General features: G+C 41.3%; 1 protein-coding gene across 22 annotated transcripts in view; it reads right to left on the bottom strand.

The window, feature by feature from the left end:
• LOC100194727 (nebulin) overlaps positions 1-20111 on the bottom strand; it is a 104030-nt gene that overhangs the window by 59725 nt on the left and 24194 nt on the right. For 19 of the 22 annotated variants that reach the window (XR_006761217.1, XM_045704778.1, XM_045704785.1 and 16 more), the window contains 34 exons: positions 19082-19288; positions 18799-18903; positions 16263-16370; positions 15815-16126; positions 15427-15633; positions 15217-15321; positions 14915-15022; positions 12709-13020; positions 12397-12603; positions 12175-12279; positions 11904-12011; positions 11390-11701; positions 11013-11219; positions 10790-10894; positions 10590-10697; positions 10192-10503; positions 9901-10104; positions 9598-9702; positions 9307-9414; positions 8863-9174; positions 8572-8775; positions 8269-8373; positions 7979-8086; positions 7535-7846; positions 7244-7447; positions 6941-7045; positions 6651-6758; positions 6207-6518; positions 5916-6119; positions 5613-5717; positions 5389-5496; positions 4961-5272; positions 4602-4805; positions 2552-2656 (listed from right to left, as the gene is read on the bottom strand). Coding sequence is in view for 21 of the 22 variants with exons in the window: in XM_045704778.1 (XP_045560734.1) it covers positions 2552-2656; positions 4602-4805; positions 4961-5272; positions 5389-5496; positions 5613-5717; positions 5916-6119; positions 6207-6518; positions 6651-6758; positions 6941-7045; positions 7244-7447; positions 7535-7846; positions 7979-8086; positions 8269-8373; positions 8572-8775; positions 8863-9174; positions 9307-9414; positions 9598-9702; positions 9901-10104; positions 10192-10503; positions 10590-10697; positions 10790-10894; positions 11013-11219; positions 11390-11701; positions 11904-12011; positions 12175-12279; positions 12397-12603; positions 12709-13020; positions 14915-15022; positions 15217-15321; positions 15427-15633; positions 15815-16126; positions 16263-16370; positions 18799-18903; positions 19082-19288 (6153 nt within the window). In the remaining variant the exon portion in view is untranslated. The remainder of the gene's footprint in view (positions 1-2551; positions 2657-4601; positions 4806-4960; positions 5273-5388; positions 5497-5612; positions 5718-5915; positions 6120-6206; positions 6519-6650; positions 6759-6940; positions 7046-7243; positions 7448-7534; positions 7847-7978; positions 8087-8268; positions 8374-8571; positions 8776-8862; positions 9175-9306; positions 9415-9597; positions 9703-9900; positions 10105-10191; positions 10504-10589; positions 10698-10789; positions 10895-11012; positions 11220-11389; positions 11702-11903; positions 12012-12174; positions 12280-12396; positions 12604-12708; positions 13021-14914; positions 15023-15216; positions 15322-15426; positions 15634-15814; positions 16127-16262; positions 16371-18798; positions 18904-19081; positions 19289-20111) is intronic. The other 3 variants (XM_045704794.1, XM_045704799.1, XM_045704798.1) reach the window with 3 other exon arrangements.

Raw genomic sequence — 20111 nt, 5'->3', positions numbered from 1 at the left:
ACTATACACAAATATAGATCTACTATATAGAGATATAGATAAACATATAGCTATATAGATATCAAGATATAGAGATAGATATATAAAGATATAGATATATAGAGATATACTATATAGATATATATAGATATAAAGATATAGCTATAGAGATATATAGATATACTATATAGAGATATGGATCTACTATATAGAGATATAGATATAATATGTAGAGATATAGATGTAAATATATAGCTATATAGATAGAGAAATATAGATAGAGATATAAAGACACATATATAGAGATATAGAGAAAAAACTATATAGAGATATAGATATACTATATAGAGATATAGATATAAAGATATATAGAGATAAAGATATAGAGATATAGATATATAGAGCTGTAGATATACTGTATAGATATATAGAAATATAGAGATAGAGATATACAGAGATACAGATATAGAGAGATATAGCTATATAGAGATATCGCTATATAGAGATATATATATATAGAGAGAAATAGACATAAAGAGATATAGACATATAGAGATATAGATATATAGAGACAGAGATATACAGATCGAGACACAGTTGAAGTCGGAAGTTTACATACACCTTAGTCAAATACATTTAAACTCAGTTTTTCACAATTCCTGACATTTAATCATAGTAAAAATTCCCTGTCTTAGGTCAGTTAGGATCACCACTTTATTTTAAGAATGTGAAATGTCAGAATAATAGTTGAGGGAATTATTTATTTCAGCTTTTATTTTTTTCATCACATTCCCAGTGGGTCAGAAGTTTACATACACTCAATTAGTATTTGGTAGCATTGCCTTTAAATTGTTTAACTTGGGTCAAACGTTTCGGGTAGTCTTCCACAAGCTTCCCACAATAAGTTGGGTGAATTTTGGCCCATTCCTCCTGACAGAGCTGGTGTAACTGAGTCAGGTTTGTAGGCCTCCTTGCTCGCACACGCTTTTTCAGTTCTGCCCACACATTTTCTATGGGATTGAGGTCAAAGCTTTGGGATGGCCACTCCAATACCTTGACCCTGTTGTCCTTAAGACCTTTTGCCACAACTTTGGAATTATGCTTGGGGTCATTGTCCATTTTGAAGACCCATTTGCGACAAAACTTTAACTTCCTGACTGATGTCTTGAGATGTTGCTTCAATATATCCACATAATTTCCCTGCCTCATGATGCCATCTATTTTGTGAAGTGCACCAGTCCCTCCTGCAGCAAAGCACCCCCACAACATGATGCTGCCACCCCCATGCGTCACGGTTGGGATGGTGTTCTTCGGCTTGCAAGCCTCCCCCTTTATCCTCCAAACATACCGATGGTCATTATGGCCAAAAAGTTCACTTTTTGTATTATCAGACCGGAGGACATTTCTCCAAAAAGTACGATCTTTGCCCCCATATGCAGTTGCAAACCGTAGTCTGGCTTTTTTATGGCGGTTTTGGAGCAGTGGCTTCTTCCTTGCTGAGCGGCCTTTCAGGTTACGTCGATATAGGAGTCGTTTTACTGTGGATATAGATACTTTTGTACCTGTTTCCTCCAGCATCTTCACAAGTTCCTTTGCTGTTGTTCTGGGATTGATTTGCACTTTTCGCACCAAAGTACGTTCATCTCTAGGAGACAGAACGCGTCTCCTTCCTGAGCGGTATGACGGCTGCGTGGTCCCATGGTGTTTACACTTGCATACTATTGTTTGTACAGATGAACGTGGTACAGGTGTTTGGAAATTGCTCCCAAGGATGAACCAGACTTGTGGAAGTCTACAATTTTTTTCTGAGTCTTGGCTGATTTCTTTTGATTTTCCCATGATGTCAAGCAAAGAGGCACCTCCAATTGACTCAAATGATGTAAATTAGCCTATCAGAAGCTTCTAAAGCCATGACGTCATTTTCTGGAATTTTCAAGCTGTTTAAAGGCACAGTCAACTTAATGTATGTAAACTTCTGACCCACTGGAATTTTGATACAGTGAATTATAAGTGAAATAATCTGTTTGTAAACAATTGTTGGAAAAATGACTTGTGTCATGCACAAAGTAGATGTCCTAACCGACTTACCAAAACTAGAGTTTGTTAACAACAAATTTGTGGAGTGGTTGAAAAACGAGTTTTAATGACTCCAACCTAAGTGTATGTAAACTTCTGACTTCAACTGTATATATATATAGATAGATGATAGATGGAGATATAGATATATAGAGATATGGATATAAAGAGATATGAATATATAGATATATAGATGTATAGAGATATAGATATTCTGCATAGATGTATAGAGATATGGATATAAAGCGATATGGATATAAAGAGATATAGATATATAGATATAAAGACATATATAGAAATATATTGATATAGATATATATAGAAATATAAAGATATATAGATATATAAATAACTAGATATAGATATAAAGAGATATAAAGAGATATATATATATATATATAGATATAGATATATAGAGATATATATAGAGATATATATAAAACTAGATCAACTTCAGTGAATGAAAACAGCTTGAGGTACAGTAAGGAGGACCTACATTGCTCATGGTGATCGCATTGGCCTTGGCCAGCACAAGTTCTGGAAGCTCATTGCCGACGTGGATTTTGATCTTATCAGCATCCCATTGTTCAACATACTGCCGCTGAAATATGAGATAAACATTGCTATGTTATAAGAAAATAATAATAATAACAATAATACACAGACACTTGAGAAAAGCAAACAGAAATGTAAGTCTGAGTGACAGACATAGTTAAGACAGCATCTATGTATTACACTGAAAAAAAATAGCAACAATTTCAAAGATTTTACTGAGTTACGGTTCATATAAGGAAATCAGTACATTTAAATACATTCATTAGGCCCTAATCTAGGGATTTCACATGACTGGGAACACAGATATGCAACCTTTGGTTACAGATACCTTACAAAAAAGGTAGGGGCATGGATCAGAAAACCAGTCAGTATCTGGTGTGAAGCCCATTTGCCTCATGCAGCGCGGTACATCTCCTTCACATAGAGTCAATCAGGCTGTTGATTGTGGCCTTTTGGAATGTTGTCCCACTCCCCTTCAATGGCTGAGCGAAGATGCTGGATATTGGCGGAAACTGGAACACGTCGATCCAGAGCATCCCAAACGTGCTCAATGGGTGACATGTCTAGTGAGTATGCAGGCCATGGAATAACTGGGACATTTTCAGCTTCCAGGAATTGTGTACAGATCCTTGTAACATGGGGCCGTGCATTATCATGCTGAAACATGAGGTGATGGAGGTGGATGAACGGCACAACAATGGGCCTCAGGATCTCGTCACGGTATCTCTGTGCATTCAAATTGCAATCGAGGCCTCCTGGGTGGCGCAGTGTTCTAAGGCACTGCATCGCAGTGCTAGCTGTGCCACCAGAGATTCTGGGTTCAAGCCCAGGCTCTGTCGCAGCTGGCCGCAACCGGGAGGTCCAGGGGGGCGACGCACAATTGGCCCAGTGTCGTCCGGGTTAGGGAGGGTTTGGCCGGCAGGGATATCCTTGTCTCATCGCGCACTAGCGACTCCTGTGGCGGGCCGGGCGCAGTGCACGCTGACCAGGTTGCCAGGTGTATGGTGTTTCCTCCGACACATTGGTGCGGCTGGTTTCCGGGTTGGATGTGTGTTGGGTCAAGAAGCAGTGCGGCTTGGTTGGGTTGTGTTTCGGAGGATGCATGGCTCTCGACCTTTGCCTCTCCCGAGTCCGTACAGGAGTTGCAGCGATGAGACAAGACTGTAACTACCAATTGGATACCACGAAATTGGGGAGAAAAAGGGGTAAAAAATTTAATAAAAATTGCAATCGATAAAATGCAATTGTGTTCGTTCATCCATGAAGAGCACACTTCTCCAGCGTGCCAGTGGCCATCGAAGGTGAGCATTTGCCCACTGAAGTCGGTTACAACGCTGAACTGGAGTCAGGTCAAGACCCTGGTGAGGATGACGAGATGAGCTTCCCTGAGACGGTTTCTGATCATTTGTGCAGAAATTCTTCGGTTGTGCAAACCCATAGTTTCATCAGCTGTCCGGGTGCCTCATCTCAGACCATCCCGCAGGTGAAGAAGCTGGATGTGGAGTTCCTGCAATCAGCATGTCAATTGAACACTCCCCTCAAAAGTTAAGACATCTGTGGCATTGTGTTGTGTGACAAAACTGCACATTTTAGAGTGGTCTATTATTGACCCCAGCACAAGGTGCCCCTGTGTAATGATCATGCTGTTTAATCAGCTTGTTGATATGCCACACCTGTCAGGTGGTTGGATTATCTTGGGAAAGGAGAAATGCTCACTAACAGGGATGTAAACAAATTTGGGCACAAAATTTGAGAGATATAAGGTTTTGTGTGAATGGAAAATTTGTGCTAGTGAAACATGGGACCATCACTTTACATGTTGCGTTTATATTTTGTTCAGTGTAATTATCTATTTATTAGATAGGGTATTAGGCTTGATGTTGAGGTGGACATTGTTATTTCAGCAGCTCCATAAAAACAATTAAAATCTATGTTATTGTATTAATTTCTGGTGTAACAGGAAACTGCGTCGTTAGTTGGAATAAGTTTACCTTGTTCATGATCTGGCCGTTATGTTTGGCCAGAACGATATCCATGCCGTCGAGTGGGCTTTTGAAGTCCAGAGTGCTGGGGTGCTGGCGGTATTTCTTCTCACTCAAGATCTCGCCGGCCTTCTTGGCTTTTTCCACATCAAGTGAGCCAGTGGGGACCCATCCAATTCCCCTGAGCCACTTCATGTCTGCCCTGTACACCGCCTAAGAGGGATAGCATACTCCCATTACCTGTTGCAATCTCTAATCTTTTATCACTGGGATTGACCAGTCCTGGATGTTTCATTAACAATATGATTAAAAATGTAACAGGAAAGAGGTCTTGGAATTGAAAATAATACAGAACTTTTGAAACATACCTCACTTGCTATGTCATAGACATGTCTGGCGTGGACAACATCAGTGGAGTCTGGCAGACAGGTCCAGTTGTGCAGGTGAGTTCTGTAGTTGAAGTCGTTGACTTGGATCTGATTCTTCTTGCACAACTCAAAGGCTATCATATCCAATGGGAGATGAAACTTGGTCTTGGACTGATGGAAGTCCTTCTTGTACAGAGCATCACTGGCAATCTTGGCTGAGTTCAGAGCCAGCACGAGCAGAGGGTCATCCTCGACGCAGCGGGCTCCAATGTGGTGGCCAACCTGCTTGCGGTAGCTTGACTTGTACTTGTGCTACACCGAACCAAAAAGGTTGCATGTAGTGGGGATTTCAGTAAATAAAAGTTAAACACAGTACTGATATAGTTAATTCCTTTGTGATAACATGTGATAACAAAATAAGTACTTACATCACTGATAATTTCCCTGCCGTGCTTGGCTGCGATGATAGAAATGGCATCATTGCGCATATCATAGCCCTTCTTCTTATCCTCTACCATTGCTTTCCTGTATTGGTTCTGTATGAAGAAAAAAATAAACATCCATAGATGTTATTGTATATCTCCACAATAAGTTTTATTTTTGAATGTTTGCATTCATCAGGAGGGTTACCTTTGTGCTATCATTTACTTACCCAACTGTAGTTGGACTTGTTTGCATTGGCCAAAACAATGTCCATCGCATCTGGCATAATGTGGTTCTTGGTCTTGTCCGTCTCCCACGCCTCAGTGTAAGCTTGCTGCAATAATGAGTTACAAGTTCAAACTAACAGCGTGAAGTGCCTATTCATATAAATGGCTGAAATATAATGCAAAGTTGGGGAGATCAGATTACCTTAAAGCAGGTTTAAATGATGGAATCATTATTTGAATATAATCTACCAGGGGAAACATTTAAAGGCAAATTATTAATAAAGATATATCAGTTAAACAAATACCTTGTTGGCATTATCATTATTTTGTTTAGCCAAAACCATTCCAATGTCTTGAACTGAGCTGGTGAACTTGAAGTTGCTTGGGTGCTGACGATACAGCTTCTCACTCAGGACCTCGCCGGCTTTCTTTGCCTTCTCAACATCAAGTGAACCGATGGGAACCCATCCGATACCTTGCAGGCACTTTAGATCAGCCTTATACACAGCCTAGACACAACAATACCACAATGGTCAAAATGGATGGAATAAAGACAATTACACTGGAAAAACACGATCTAGTTAATTCATACTTACATCACTCGCTATGTCATAGACATGTCTGGCATGGACAACATCAGTGGAGTCTGGCAGACAGGTCCAGTTGTGCAGACGAGTTACATATTTGGCATGGTTGACCTGGATCTGGTTCTTCTTGGCCAACTCAAAGGCTATCATGTCCAATGGGAGATGGAACTTGGTCTTGGACTGATGGAAGTCCTTCTTGTACAGAGCATCACTGGCAATCTTGGCTGAGTTAATAGCCAGCATGAGCAGAGGGTCTTCCTCGACACAGCGGGCTCCAATGTGGTGGCCAATTTGCTTACGGTAGCTAGTCTTGTACTTGTGCTACAGAAGGCAAATATGAAATGGCAGTGTTGAGGATTGTCTTTATTCTACAGATGTACATTTGATATATTGCATCATGAAAGAGTAAAGAAATGGAATCGCTTATGATGGATAGATGTTCAATGAACTTACATCACTGATAATTTCCCTGCCGTGCTTGGCTGCGATGATAGAAATGGCATCATTGCGCATATCATAGCCCTTCTTCTTATCCTCTACCATTGCTTTCCTGTATTGGTTCTGTATGAGAAAAAAAATCCATAGACATGGGAATTTAAAATCAAATCACAAATTATTTAAAGTGCCTTAAACAAAGTCACAACACACTTACAGAAAAAACTAAACAAAAACAATAAGTATTTTTTTTTTTACAAACGTTTACATTCATCAGGAGGGTTACCTTTGTGCAATCAGTTACTTACCCAACTGTAGTTGGACTTGTTTGCATTGGCCAAAACAATGTCCATCGCATCTGGCATAATGTGGTTCTTGGTCTTGTCCGTCTCCCACGCCTCAGTGTAAGCTTGCTGCAATAATGAGTTACAAGTTCAAACTAACAGCGTGAAGTGCCTATTCATATAAATGGCTGAAATATAATGCAAAGTTGGGGAGATCAGATTACCTTAAAGCAGGTTTAAATGATGGAATCATTATTTGAATATAATCTACCAGGGGAAACATTTAAAGGCAAATTATTAATAAAGATATATCAGTTAAACAAATACCTTGTTGGCATTATCATTATTTTGTTTAGCCAAAACCATTCCAATGTCTTGAACTGAGCTGGTGAACTTGAAGTTGCTTGGGTGCTGACGATACAGCTTCTCACTCAGGACCTCGCCGGCTTTCTTTGCCTTCTCAACATCAAGTGAGCCGATGGGAACCCATCCGATACCTTGCAGGCACTTTAGATCAGCCTTATACACAGCCTAGACACAACAATACCACAATGGTCAAAATGGATGGAATAAAGACAATTACACTGGAAAAACATGATCTAGTTAATTCATACTTACATCACTCGCTATGTCATAGACATGTCTGGCATGGACAACATCAGTGGAGTCTGGCAGACAGGTCCAGTTGTGCAGACGAGTTACATATTTGGCATGGTTGACCTGGATCTGGTTCTTCTTGGCCAACTCAAAGGCTATCATGTCCAATGGGAGATGGAACTTGGTCTTGGACTGATGGAAGTCCTTCTTGTACAGAGCATCACTGGCAATCTTGGCTGAGTTAATAGCCAGCATGAGCAGAGGGTCTTCCTCGACACAGCGGGCTCCAATGTGGTGGCCAACCTGCTTACGGTAGCTAGTCTTGTACTTGTGCTACAGAAGGCAAATATGAAATGGCAGTGTTGAGGATTGTCTTTATTCTACAGATGTACATTTGATATATTGCATCATGAAAGAGTAAAGAAATGGAATCGCTTATGATGGATAGATGTTCAATGAACTTACATCACTGATAATTTCCCTGCCGTGCTTGGCTGCGATGATAGAAATGGCATCATTGCGCATATCATAGCCCTTCTTCTTATCCTCTACCATTGCTTTCCTGTATTGGTTCTGTATGAGAAAAAAAATCCATAGACATGGGAATTTAAAATCAAATCACAAATTATTTAAAGTGCCTTAAACAAAGTCACAACACACTTACAGAAAAAACTAAACAAAAACAATAAGTATTTTTTTTTTTACAAATGTTTACATTCATCAAGAGGGTTACCTTTGTGCAATCAGTTACTTACCCAACTGTAGTTGGACTTGTTTGCATTGGCCAAAACAATGTCCATCGCATCTGGCATAATGTGGTTCTTGGTCTTGTCCTTCTCCCACGCCTCAGTGTAAGCTTGCTGCAATAATGAGTTACAAGTTCAAACTAACAGCGTGAAGTGCCTATTCATATAAATGGCTGAAATATAATGCAATGTGGGGAGATCAGATTACCTTAAAGCAGGTTTAAATGATGGAATCATTATTTGAATATAATCTACCAGTTTGAAATATTTAAAGGCAAATTATTAATAAAGATATATCAGTTAAACAAATACCTTGTTGGCATTATCATTATTTTGTTTAGCCAAAACCATTCCAATGTCTTGAACTGAGCTGGTGAACTTGAAGTTGCTTGGGTGCTGACGATACAGCTTCTCACTCAGGACCTCGCCGGCTTTCTTTGCCTTCTCAACATCAAGTGAGCCGATGGGAACCCATCCGATACCTTGCAGGCTCTTTAGATCAGCCTTATACACAGCCTAGACACAACAATACCACAATGGTCAAAATGGATGGAATAAAGACAATTACACTGGAAAAACATGATCTAGTTAATTCATACTTACATCACTCGCTATGTCATAGACATGTCTGGCATGGACAACATCAGTGGAGTCTGGCAGACAGGTCCAGTTGTGCAGACGAGTTACATATTTGGCATGGTTGACCTGGATCTGGTTCTTCTTGGCCAACTCAAAGGCTATCATGTCCAATGGGAGATGGAACTTGGTCTTGGACTGATGGAAGTCCTTCTTGTACAGAGCATCACTGGCAATCTTGGCTGAGTTAATAGCCAGCATGAGCAGAGGGTCTTCCTCGACACAGCGGGCTCCAATGTGGTGGCCAATTTGCTTACGGTAGCTAGTCTTGTACTTGTGCTACAGAAGGCAAATATGAAATGGCAGTGTTGAGGATTGTCTTTATTCTACAGATGTACATTATATATATTGCATCATGAAAGAGTAAAGAAATGGAATCGCTTATGATGGATAGATGTTCAATGAACTTACATCACTGATAATTTCCCTGCCGTGCTTGGCTGCGATGATAGAAATGGCATCATTGCGCATATCATAGCCCTTCTTCTTATCCTCTACCATTGCTTTCCTGTATTGGTTCTGTATGAGAAAAAAAATCCATAGACATGGGAATTTAAAATCAAATCACAAATTATTTAAAGTGCCTTAAACAAAGTCACAACACACTTACAGAAAAAAACTAAACAAAAGCAATAAGTATTTTTTTTTTTACAAATGTTTACATTCATCAAGAGGGTTACCTTTGTGCAATCAGTTACTTACCCAACTGTAGTTGGACTTGTTTGCATTGGCCAAAACAATGTCCATCGCATCTGGCATAATGTGGTTCTTGGTCTTGTCCTTCTCCCACGCCTCAGTGTAAGCTTGCTGCAATAATGAGTTACAAGTTCAAACTAACAGCGTGAAGTGCCTATTCATATAAATGGCTGAAATATAATGCAAAGTTGGGGAGATCAGATTACCTTAAAGCAGGTTTAAATGATGGAATCATTATTTGAATATAATCTACCAGGGGAAACATTTAAAGGCAAATTATTAATAAAGATATATCAGTTAAACAAATACCTTGTTGGCATTATCATTATTTTGTTTAGCCAAAACCATTCCAATGTCTTGAACTGAGCTGGTGAACTTGAAGTTGCTTGGGTGCTGACGATACAGCTTCTCACTCAGGACCTCGCCGGCTTTCTTTGCCTTCTCAACATCAAGTGAACCGATGGGAACCCATCCGATACCTTGCAGGCTCTTGATTTCAGCCTTATACACAGCCTAGACACAACAATACCACAATGGTCAAAATGGATGGAATAAAGACAATTACACTGGAAAAACATGATCTAGTTAATTCATACTTACATCACTCGCTATGTCATAGACATGTCTGGCATGGACAACATCAGTGGAGTCTGGCAGACAGGTCCAGTTGTGCAGACGAGTTACATATTTGGCATGGTTGACCTGGATCTGGTTCTTCTTGGCCAACTCAAAGGCTATCATGTCCAATGGGAGATGGAACTTGGTCTTGGACTGATGGAAGTCCTTCTTGTACAGAGCATCACTGGCAATCTTGGCTGAGTTAATAGCCAGCATGAGCAAAGGGTCTTCCTCGACACAGCGGGCTCCAATGTGGTGGCCAACCTGCTTACGGTAGCCAGCCCTGTATTTGAACTAAATAAATTAAATTGAGATAGTTAGATTTCATTCAAATTCTGAAGTTCACACACCATTTATTCAATAGACAGTTTTTCACTTACATCGCTAGCAATGGATGTGCCCTGTTTGGCTGCCAGGATTGCAATAGCATCATTGCGCAGGTCATAACCCTTCTTCTTGTCCTGTTCATTGGCAAGCTTATATAGTGTCTGTACAGGAGGAATAAAAAACATGTTTCGAGTTAATTAGGACAATGCAGCCTAAATGAACACTACAATGAGGTGTGGGAGGTATGACTTACAGCACTGCAGTTGATCTTGTTGGCTCTGGCCAACACCACCTCCATTGAGTCTGGCATGATGTGGACAGAGGTCTTATCCTTATTCCAGGCGTCAACGTACGTTTGCTATAAGACAGATATACTTGTTATTGTTTGGATGTATTACCATGTATTTGTATTGTATACATTATAATATATACAGTTGAACATATGTGTATAGACATTCAGTAGATACAGTAGATACCTTGTTCATGATTGCATTGTTAGCATTGGCCAGGACAACGTCCATGGAGTGCATGTCCTTGGTAAACTTAAAGCTGCTGGGGTGTTGGCGGTACAGTTTCTCACTGCCAATCAGGCCAGCTGTTTTGGCTTTCTCTACATCCAGAGAACCAATGGGAATCCATCCTGTGCCTTTGACGCTTGTCTCATAGTCACTTTTGTACAAATTCTGCAGAAAAAGGCAATAACATAACCAAACTTTTCTCACAGATTTAGATGTGTCTTAATAGCTCAGAATCTGGGAATGGTTAAATAATTCTGAGAGAAAAAATGTATTGTATACAAAAACATGTTTTGTTCTGTTTGTTTTTATAGTATTATGAGTCAAATAACACTTACATCACTGGCGATCGTCTGCATCTGCTTAGCCAACTCCACGTTCATGGCATCAGCAAGCACAGTGTAGTGGTGTTGGATCTTCCTGTAGCCAGCAAAGGTCTGCACTGTGGAGGCATGCTTGGCATGTACAACACTCATCATGTCAACTGGAGAGTGGTACTTCAGCTTGGACTTGTGGTAGTCCTTCTTGTAGTTCTTGTCACTCTGCAACCTGGCCACCTCCATGTAGTGCACCAGCAAGGGGTCATCCTGAAGATTGCGGCAGCCGATTTGTTTTCCCCTATTCATCCGGTGACTCAGCTTGTACTTGTACTGTGTAAATAAACAACAACAGTTTATTATTCCCAGGACAAATATTTAGCTTTGATGAAGATGACTTTATTGTATACAAGGTCCAATGGAAATTCTACTTCTGCTTTATCCCAACCCCTCCGATAGACATGCATACATACAGAGGTTGGAGCAGATTGTAAAATGGTTTTAAAGCCTTTTATTGCTGGTCTGAGTCACTCACGTCACTGGCGATTTTGGTGCCCTGCTTGGCAGCCTGGATGGCGATGGCATCAACCTTCAAGTCGTAACCATTCTTATACATCTTCGCCAGACCTGCTTTGTAGGTTTTCTGGAATGGAGGAGATACAATTTATTAAAATATGACCAAAAATAACATTTGCTAAATAATTCAAATTCCAAGAGATATTTCAAAGTTATATTGCAAAAGCATGATGCATTACAAAGAGGAATATTTTGAGGGTAACTTACATGTTTGAAAAAGGTAGCCTTACCTGACTCATGTTGATAGCATTAGCCTTGGCCAGGACAATCTCAGGGGCATCTGGCATCACATGGACTGTGAGCTTGTCATTGTGCCATTGTTTGGTGTATTCTTGCTGCAATGTCATTGGTACAAACACATATCAATTATAACATTAGGACAAATGAGAAAACATCACATTTTACACTATGTGTTTTTTATTTCAAATATGGCGTTATGGTTTATAGTGTACCTTGTTCATGATTTTGTTGTTGTCAGTGGCCAGGACAATGTCCATAGAGTCCATCAGCTTCTTGAACTGGAATTTAGAGGGGTGTGTACGGTACTTTTGTTCACTCTGGATGTCCCCGCCAACCTTTGCAAGTTCCACCGGCAATGAGCCAATAGGAATCCATCCTGTTCCTCTCACAGAGTTGTTCCAGTCAGACTTGTACTCATACTGGGGAATGAACCAAACACAAATGAATGAAGTATCTGATACCCACAAGCGTGTTAACAGAAAACACCCCTAGCACTAGGCCGAAGTCACATGAACAGTACTCACGTCACTGGAACTGGCATTCATGGTGCGAGCCAACGCAAGGTTCATGGAGTCAGCGGTAAGAGTGTAGTGGTGTTGGATCTTCCTGTAGCCAGCAAAGGTCTGCACTGTGGAGGCGTGCTTGGCATGTTCAAGACTCATCATGTCAACTGGAGAGTGGTACTTCAGCTTGGACTTGTGGTAGTCCTTCTTGTAGTTCTTGTCACTCTGCATCTTAGCCACCTCCATGTAGTGCACCAGCAAGGGGTCATCCTGAAGATTGCGGCAGCCGATTTGTTTGCCCTTTCCCTTCACATAGTCTTTCTTGTACTGGATCTGAAAGGTAGAAGTAAAATAATAATTAGACAATCTGATACTATTGGACGTAGCAACATTGTTGTGGACTACATACTGTATAGCTCTTTCTGTCCTCCTGGGCCCAGTTTTTCTAAAGTGATCTATCTGGATTTTGCCAAGCGGATAGGATTAAATGCATATAAATACAATGAATAGAACAGGAGTCCCTATTCAAGACAGTGGCATTGTTAACAAGCACACACACATAAAGGAAATGAGAATTAAAAACAGGTTTAGACCCTGGTTCGATCGTGATCTGGCAGAGTTACTCCACATCAAGAATTCCATTTGGCAAAGGACTCGGCACTCAAATAGTCAGGCTGACTGGCTCTCATTCAGGCAAATGAGAAATAAGTGAACTCATGCTATCCTGAAGGCCAAAGTGAGTTACTTTAAGAAGCAGTTCTCTCTCTGTGGGTCTAACCCCACGAAGTTCTGGAAAACGGTGAAAGATCTGGAGAATAAGACCTGGAGACGAGTATGAAAATGTATGCACTCACTACTGTAAGTCGCTATGGATAAGAGCGTCTGCTAAATTACTAGAATGTAAATGTAAACTCCTCCTCACAGCTGGCCATGTCCCTTAATGTTGATGATGTGGTTGTTACTGACAAGGAGCACATGGCTGAGCTCTTTAATCACCACTTCATTAAGACAGGATTCCTATTTGACTCAGCCATGCCTCCTTGCCCGTCCTCATGTCCCAGTCCTTCTAATGTGACTAGCCCTGGTGCTTCTCCCTCTTTTTCCCCTGCCCCGCTACAAAGTTTATCCCTGCAGGAAGTCACTGAGTCAGAGGTGCTAAAGGAGCTCCATAAACTTGACCCCAAAAAAACATCTGGGTCAGATGGTTTAGATCCTTTCTTCTTTAAGGTTGCAGCCCTTATCTTCGCCGAGCCTATCTCTGACCTTTTAACCTGTCTCTCCTCTCTGGGGAGGTTCCCAGTGCTTGGAAGGCAGCCACAGTACATCCTTTATTTAAAGGGGGAGATCAAGCTGATCCTAACTGTTACAGGCCAATTTCTATCTCGCCCTGTTAATCAAAAATGTTGGAAAAACGTGTCAATAATCAACTGACTGGCTTTCTTGATGTCTAGTGTTCTCTCTGGTATGAAAACTGATTCCCACTTAGGTTATGGATGTGTCACTGCAACCTTAAAGGTCGTGAAGGATGTCACCACTGCTCTTGATTCTAAGCAATGTTGTGCTGCTATTTTTATTGACTTGGCCAAAGCTTTTGATACGGTAGACCATTCCATTCTTGTGGGTCGGTTAAGGAGTATTGGTGTCTGAGGGGTCTTAGGCCTGATTTGCTAACTACCTCTCTCACTACCGCTCTCTGCAGTGTGTAAAGTTAGAACATCTGCTGTCACAGTTACTGCCTGTCACCAAGGGAGTACCCCAAGGCTCGATCCTAGGCCCACGCTCTTCTCAATTTACATCAACAACATAGCTCAGGCAGTGGGAAGCTCTCTCATCCATTTATATGTAGATGATACAGTATTATACTTAGCTGGCCCCTCCTCTGATTTTTTGGTAAACGCTCTACAACAAAGCTTTCTTAGTGTCCAACAAGCTTTCTCTGCCCTTATCCTTGTTCTGAACACCTCTTAAACAAAGGTCATGTGGTTCAGTAAGAAGAACGCTTGATGTGTGTTTTGTCCTACATTCTTATTTTTTATCCAAACACCGGTCACCACAAGATGCCTTTTGTAAATAAGACTTTGTTTTTAATTGATTTTTCTAGTTAAATAAAGGTAAAAAAATTACATTAATGATTCGTCCGTTGTATTCATTCTATTTCTATGTGTTTAATCCGATAGGAGAAATCCAGGTAGATCACTTTAGAAAAACGGGTTTATTGTGTCCTTACATCACTGGCAATATGTCTGCCGTGCTTAGCATGGATGACAGAGATAGCATCTGGCCTTATGTCGTATCCTTTGGCAATATCTTCCACCCACTTGTGCTTGTAGTGAGACTAGGAGAAAACAAAGAAACCACAGTCAAACACAATAAAACTTGTACATCTTTAAAATGTAAGAGAAATTGAGACTGTGTGTGTGTTTGTGTGTGAGTGTATGTATGTGTGTGTGAGTGTATGTATGTGTGTGTGTGACTGTGTATGCCTGTGTGTCTGTGTGTGTATGTGTGTGTAAGTGAGTGTGTACTGACCTCGCTCATGGTCTGAGCGTTGCACTTGGCCTGGAGGAACTGGGGGCTGTCTGCAGGCAGGTTGTAGGTGTGCTTGAACTTCTCGCCAGATGCTCTGTATGAAGCCTTCAAAGAGAGACAGAACCAGGTAATCACATTCAACATCCATATTAGGGAATAAATACTCACATTTGATCCTAATAAACGATAAACAAAGTTATTTTTTCTTACATCATCAAGTAGCTTGGTATTGGTCATGGCCAGGGCCATGTTCATCTGGCCAGTCAGACTGGTGAACTTCAGGGTGCTGGGGTGCACACGGTAGCCTTGCTCATCTCGGGCTGCCATGGCTGTCTTAGCCAACTCCACCTGCATAGAGCCAATAGGAACCCAGCCAGAACCCCTGCACATGTTGTTGTAGTCAGACTTGTAGGCGTTCTGTAGAGACACACAGGGAAACAGGAAATGTATCACAACAGGTATTAGAACAGGTAACAGGGTAGGTATCAGGACAGGGCATGTAGGTATGAGGACAGGTATCAGGACAGGACAGGTATCAGGACAGGACAGATATCAGGACCGATATCAGGGCAGGTATCAGGTATTGAAATGAACTCACGTTGCTCTGAATCTCCATCATGGTGCGAGCCAGCTGAACAGGCATAGCCTCAGGGAGAAGAGTGTAGTTGTGAAGGCTCTTCCTGTAGCCAGCAAAGGTCTGCGCTGCGGAGGCGTGCTTAGCATGCACAAGACTCATCATGTCAACTGGAGAGTGGTACTTCAGCTTGGACTTGTGGTAGTCTTTCTTGTAGTTCTGCTCACTCTGCATTTTAGCCACCTCCATGTAGTGCACCAGCAAGGGGTCGTCCTTAACATTGCGGAAGCCGACATGCTTGCCTCTTCCCTTCTCGTACGCCAGCTTATACTTGTACTGTACAGGAAATACAATGATGAATGTAAATACCACGAATAACATGACATGATTATGGTCAATTATGACCAATAAACCCAAATACAGATTTCCAATTCCTTCCAATTCTTCCACTTCCTTTCAAATTCATACGTACATTGCTGGCAATATTAGTGCAGGCCCTGGCAGCGAGGATGGGGATGGCATCTGCCTTCACCTGATGTCCTTTGAGAATGTCTTGACGGTGAGCATATGTGTAATAGTTCTGTGATGAGGAGAAAGAGAAATAAACACATTACTTACAGTCATTAGCACATTTCAATTAATGCAAAATGGTCAATGAATATGTGTATATTAAGTGTACTTAAAAGCATTCATAATTATATACACACTCAGTAGCTAGTTTATTAGGTACACCAACCAGTACACGAAAATCGTTCGCTCCTACAGACAGTGAGTCAGGTGGCCGTGGCTTGCTATATGAAGCAGGCAGACAGGCATTCAGTTACTGTTCGATTGAACGTTAGAATGGGCAAAACGAGTGACCTAAGCGACTTTGAGCGTGGTATGATCGTCGATGCCAGGCGCGTCGGTTCCAGTATCTCAGAAACAGCCAACCTCCTGGGGTTTTCACAAACGACAGTGTCTAGGGTTATCCGAGCGTGGTACGACAAACACAAAACATCCAGTCAGCCGCAGTTCTGGTCGCCAACACAGATCGTTGATGGGAACTCAAAGAGAATGGCAAGAATCATGCAAGCTGACAGGCGGGCCACAAACAGGCAAATAACGGCGCAGTACAACAGTGGTGTGCAGAACGACATCTCAGAACGCACAACTTGTCGGTCCTTGTGCAGGATGGGCTATTACGACCACCCCGGGTTCCACTCCTATCATCTAAAAACAACAAGAAGCGGCTCCAGTGGGCACCAACACTGGATAATTGACGAGTGGAAAAACATTGCTTAGTCCTACGAATCCTGGTTCCTGTTGCGTCATGCTGATGGCAGAGTCAGGATTTGGCGTAAGCAGCATGTATGGCCCCATCCTGGCTGGTGTCAACGGTACAGGCTGGTGGTGGTGGTGGTGGTGTGAGGAATGTTTTCCTGGCACACGATAGGTTCCTGGATACCAATTGAGCAACGTTTCAACGCCACACCTTGTAGAATCTATCCCCAAAGGCTGTTCTGGAGGCAATGGGAGGTACGACCTGGTACACCTAATAAACTGGTCACTGAGTGTAAAATTGCATTCAATGGACTGTATGAACTCATTGTGAAATGTACAGTAACTTACTGGAAGCAATTGGCCAGTATGTTACTGTCATTTATTTTACAGTACAGCTCCTGTTGTCCATTTTATGGTAATCCATTTTACAGTACCAAAAATGTATATTACTGGATTTACTCATGCAGCGACACATTACCAAGTGTTCTAAGTTTTCATTTTTACATTTATATTTTGGTCATTTGCCTAGTTAAATAAAGGTTAAATAAATACAAATAAATACATTTAGTGGGCGTTCTTGTCCTTAGCAACTTATTGTCAGCGCATTCAATCAAGGTTAATAAAAAATCACATATCACAGTCATAGCAAGTAAAACGTTTCTGTAACCGTTACTGAAAATGTTGTTGTAGTTAAGGATAAATTGTTCTTCAAAATAATTATAGTTACAACAAGTTATCTTATGATATATGTCTGACTGTCCAAAATAATACTGAGATATTCACAGTAACTAGATGCCAGAGCAATGAAAAACAGTACAATACAATAGAATTGACTACTAAACTGTAAGAAAATTATTTCTACAGTATTTTAAGTGATTAGAGCAAGTAGGTTGGCTGTAGGCATTTCCATATTACAGCATATTAATGAGTACTAGATATGTTATGTCATCTGCATTACTAGAGGCCTAAACAAAGGCTTCCAAACGGTCTGTGATTACAGGGCAAAACAGATCAAATGGACATGGGTCAATATTCAACCATTTAAAGGTTTAAGACCCACTACCACTGTGATCTGTTCTCTATATACATTTAATGGTTAGGGAATTACTACCACATATAACTTTAATTGTTACAGCACTCTCACTAACAGGTGCATCAAATAGAGGCTCTTTCAAGACATGCCTCAAAATATGAGTGAGAAACAACATTACCATGCACCCATTAGAGTTCAAAAGGTTTCTGGCACTCCAGAAATGTCAGATGGTACTGTATTGGGAATTACAGTAAATTACTGGCAGCAATTGGCCAGTCAGTTACTGTTGAGTTTCAGGACAAGGTTTGTAGAATTCCTAAAATACAGTATATTACCGTATTCTGTGGAGGTACAGCATTCTCACTCACGGATGCAACAAATATAGGCTCTTACATGGCACGCTTTAAAATATGTTCATTAACAGACTCTTTCCCCGCCCACAACATTTTTCCCACAATGCACCATAATTAATACTGTAAAACACATTTACAGTATTTTACTGTGCATTCTATGGTAATCTACTGTATTCAGTTTATACAGTAAGTTACTGATAAAATTACAAAAATGGCTAACAGTTCTGTGATCATTCAACATGTAACCAACTATATAGTAATACAGGCACATGGCATGGATAATTAATATATATGGGTATTGAATGTGTATAATAGCATAGTTGTATAATAGTATGGACAGTGATCAACATGTAACCAACCTTGCTGATGTTGACAGCATTGCATTTGGCTTGCATAAACTCTGGTGCATCTGCAGGGAGATTGTAAGTGTGCAGGAACTTCTCTCCACTGGCTTTATATTCTTGCTGCAAAAACATAACATCATTACACCATATATTTCAATCAACAGTTTTGTTGAGTTCAGTTCAATTCGGTGCAACACAAACAAGACATTTCAACAAAACATATTAAATAGACAAATTCAATTCAATGGACAACTAGATATCTGATTGGTGGACTTTCTAGTAAGTAAGTACTACTCACAACATTCATGATCTTTTGGTTATGCTTGCACAGCTCCATATTCATGCCGTCCATCTTGCTGGAGAATTTAAAGTTTTCAGGGTGCTGCCTGTACTTGTGCTCATCCAGAACAGCCCCGGCCTGCTTGGCTAGCTCCACAGGAATGGAGCCGATGGGGATCCAGCCAGTTCCCTTCACAGAGTTCTCCCAATCCGCTTTGTAGTTCACCTGCATCCGGCAAGGGGAAGAAACCATGTGAGAAATATTGTAAATTGCCACTACTGTAAAAACCAAAGATGCAGCATTACAACTTACAAGTTGAAGTACTTTTCAAATCAGGCTAGTAGAAAATGTGCCTAACTAGCCCACCAGGCGAGTGAAATGTTGTCTTTTGAAATACTGCATGGCACAGATTTGACTAGTAGTAGAATATCACCTGGGCTAGTAGAATGTCACCTGGGCTAGTAAAAATGTCACTGGGGCTAGTAGAATGTCACCGGGGCTAGTAGAATGTCACCGGGGCTAGTAAAAATGTCACTGGGGCTAGTAGAATGTCACCGGGGCTAGTAGAATGTCACCGGGGCTAGTAGAATGCCACCGGGGCTAGTAGAATGCCACCGGGGCTAGTAGAATGTCACCGGGGCTAGTAGAATGCCACCGGGGCTAGTAGAATGCCACCGGGGCTAGTAGAATGCCACCGGGGCTAGTAGAATGTCACCGGGGCTAGTAGAATGTCACCGGGGCTAGTAGAATGTCACCTGGGCTAGTAAAATGTCACCGGGGCTAGTAGAATGTCACCGGGGCTAGTAGAATGTGGGCTAGTAGAATGCCACCGGGGCTAGTAGAATGTCACCGGGGCTAGTAGAATGTCACCGGGGCTAGTAGAATGCCACCGGGGCTAGCAGAATGTCACCGGGCTAGCAGAATGTCACTGGAGCTAGTAGAATGTCACCGGGGCTAGTAGAATGTAACCGGGGCTGATAGAATGTAACCTGTGCTGGTAGAAAATCACAGTCTACTAGCCCTTCAGGCCAGTGCAGGAAATCCTTTT

The sequence above is a fragment of the Salmo salar genome, chromosome ssa21, assembly GCF_905237065.1.
Source record: "Salmo salar chromosome ssa21, Ssal_v3.1, whole genome shotgun sequence".
In the NCBI taxonomy this organism is placed as follows: domain Eukaryota; kingdom Metazoa; phylum Chordata; class Actinopteri; order Salmoniformes; family Salmonidae; genus Salmo; species Salmo salar.
Note: the sequence above shows the minus strand (reverse complement) of the source record. Positions and strands in the feature narration are given on the sequence as shown.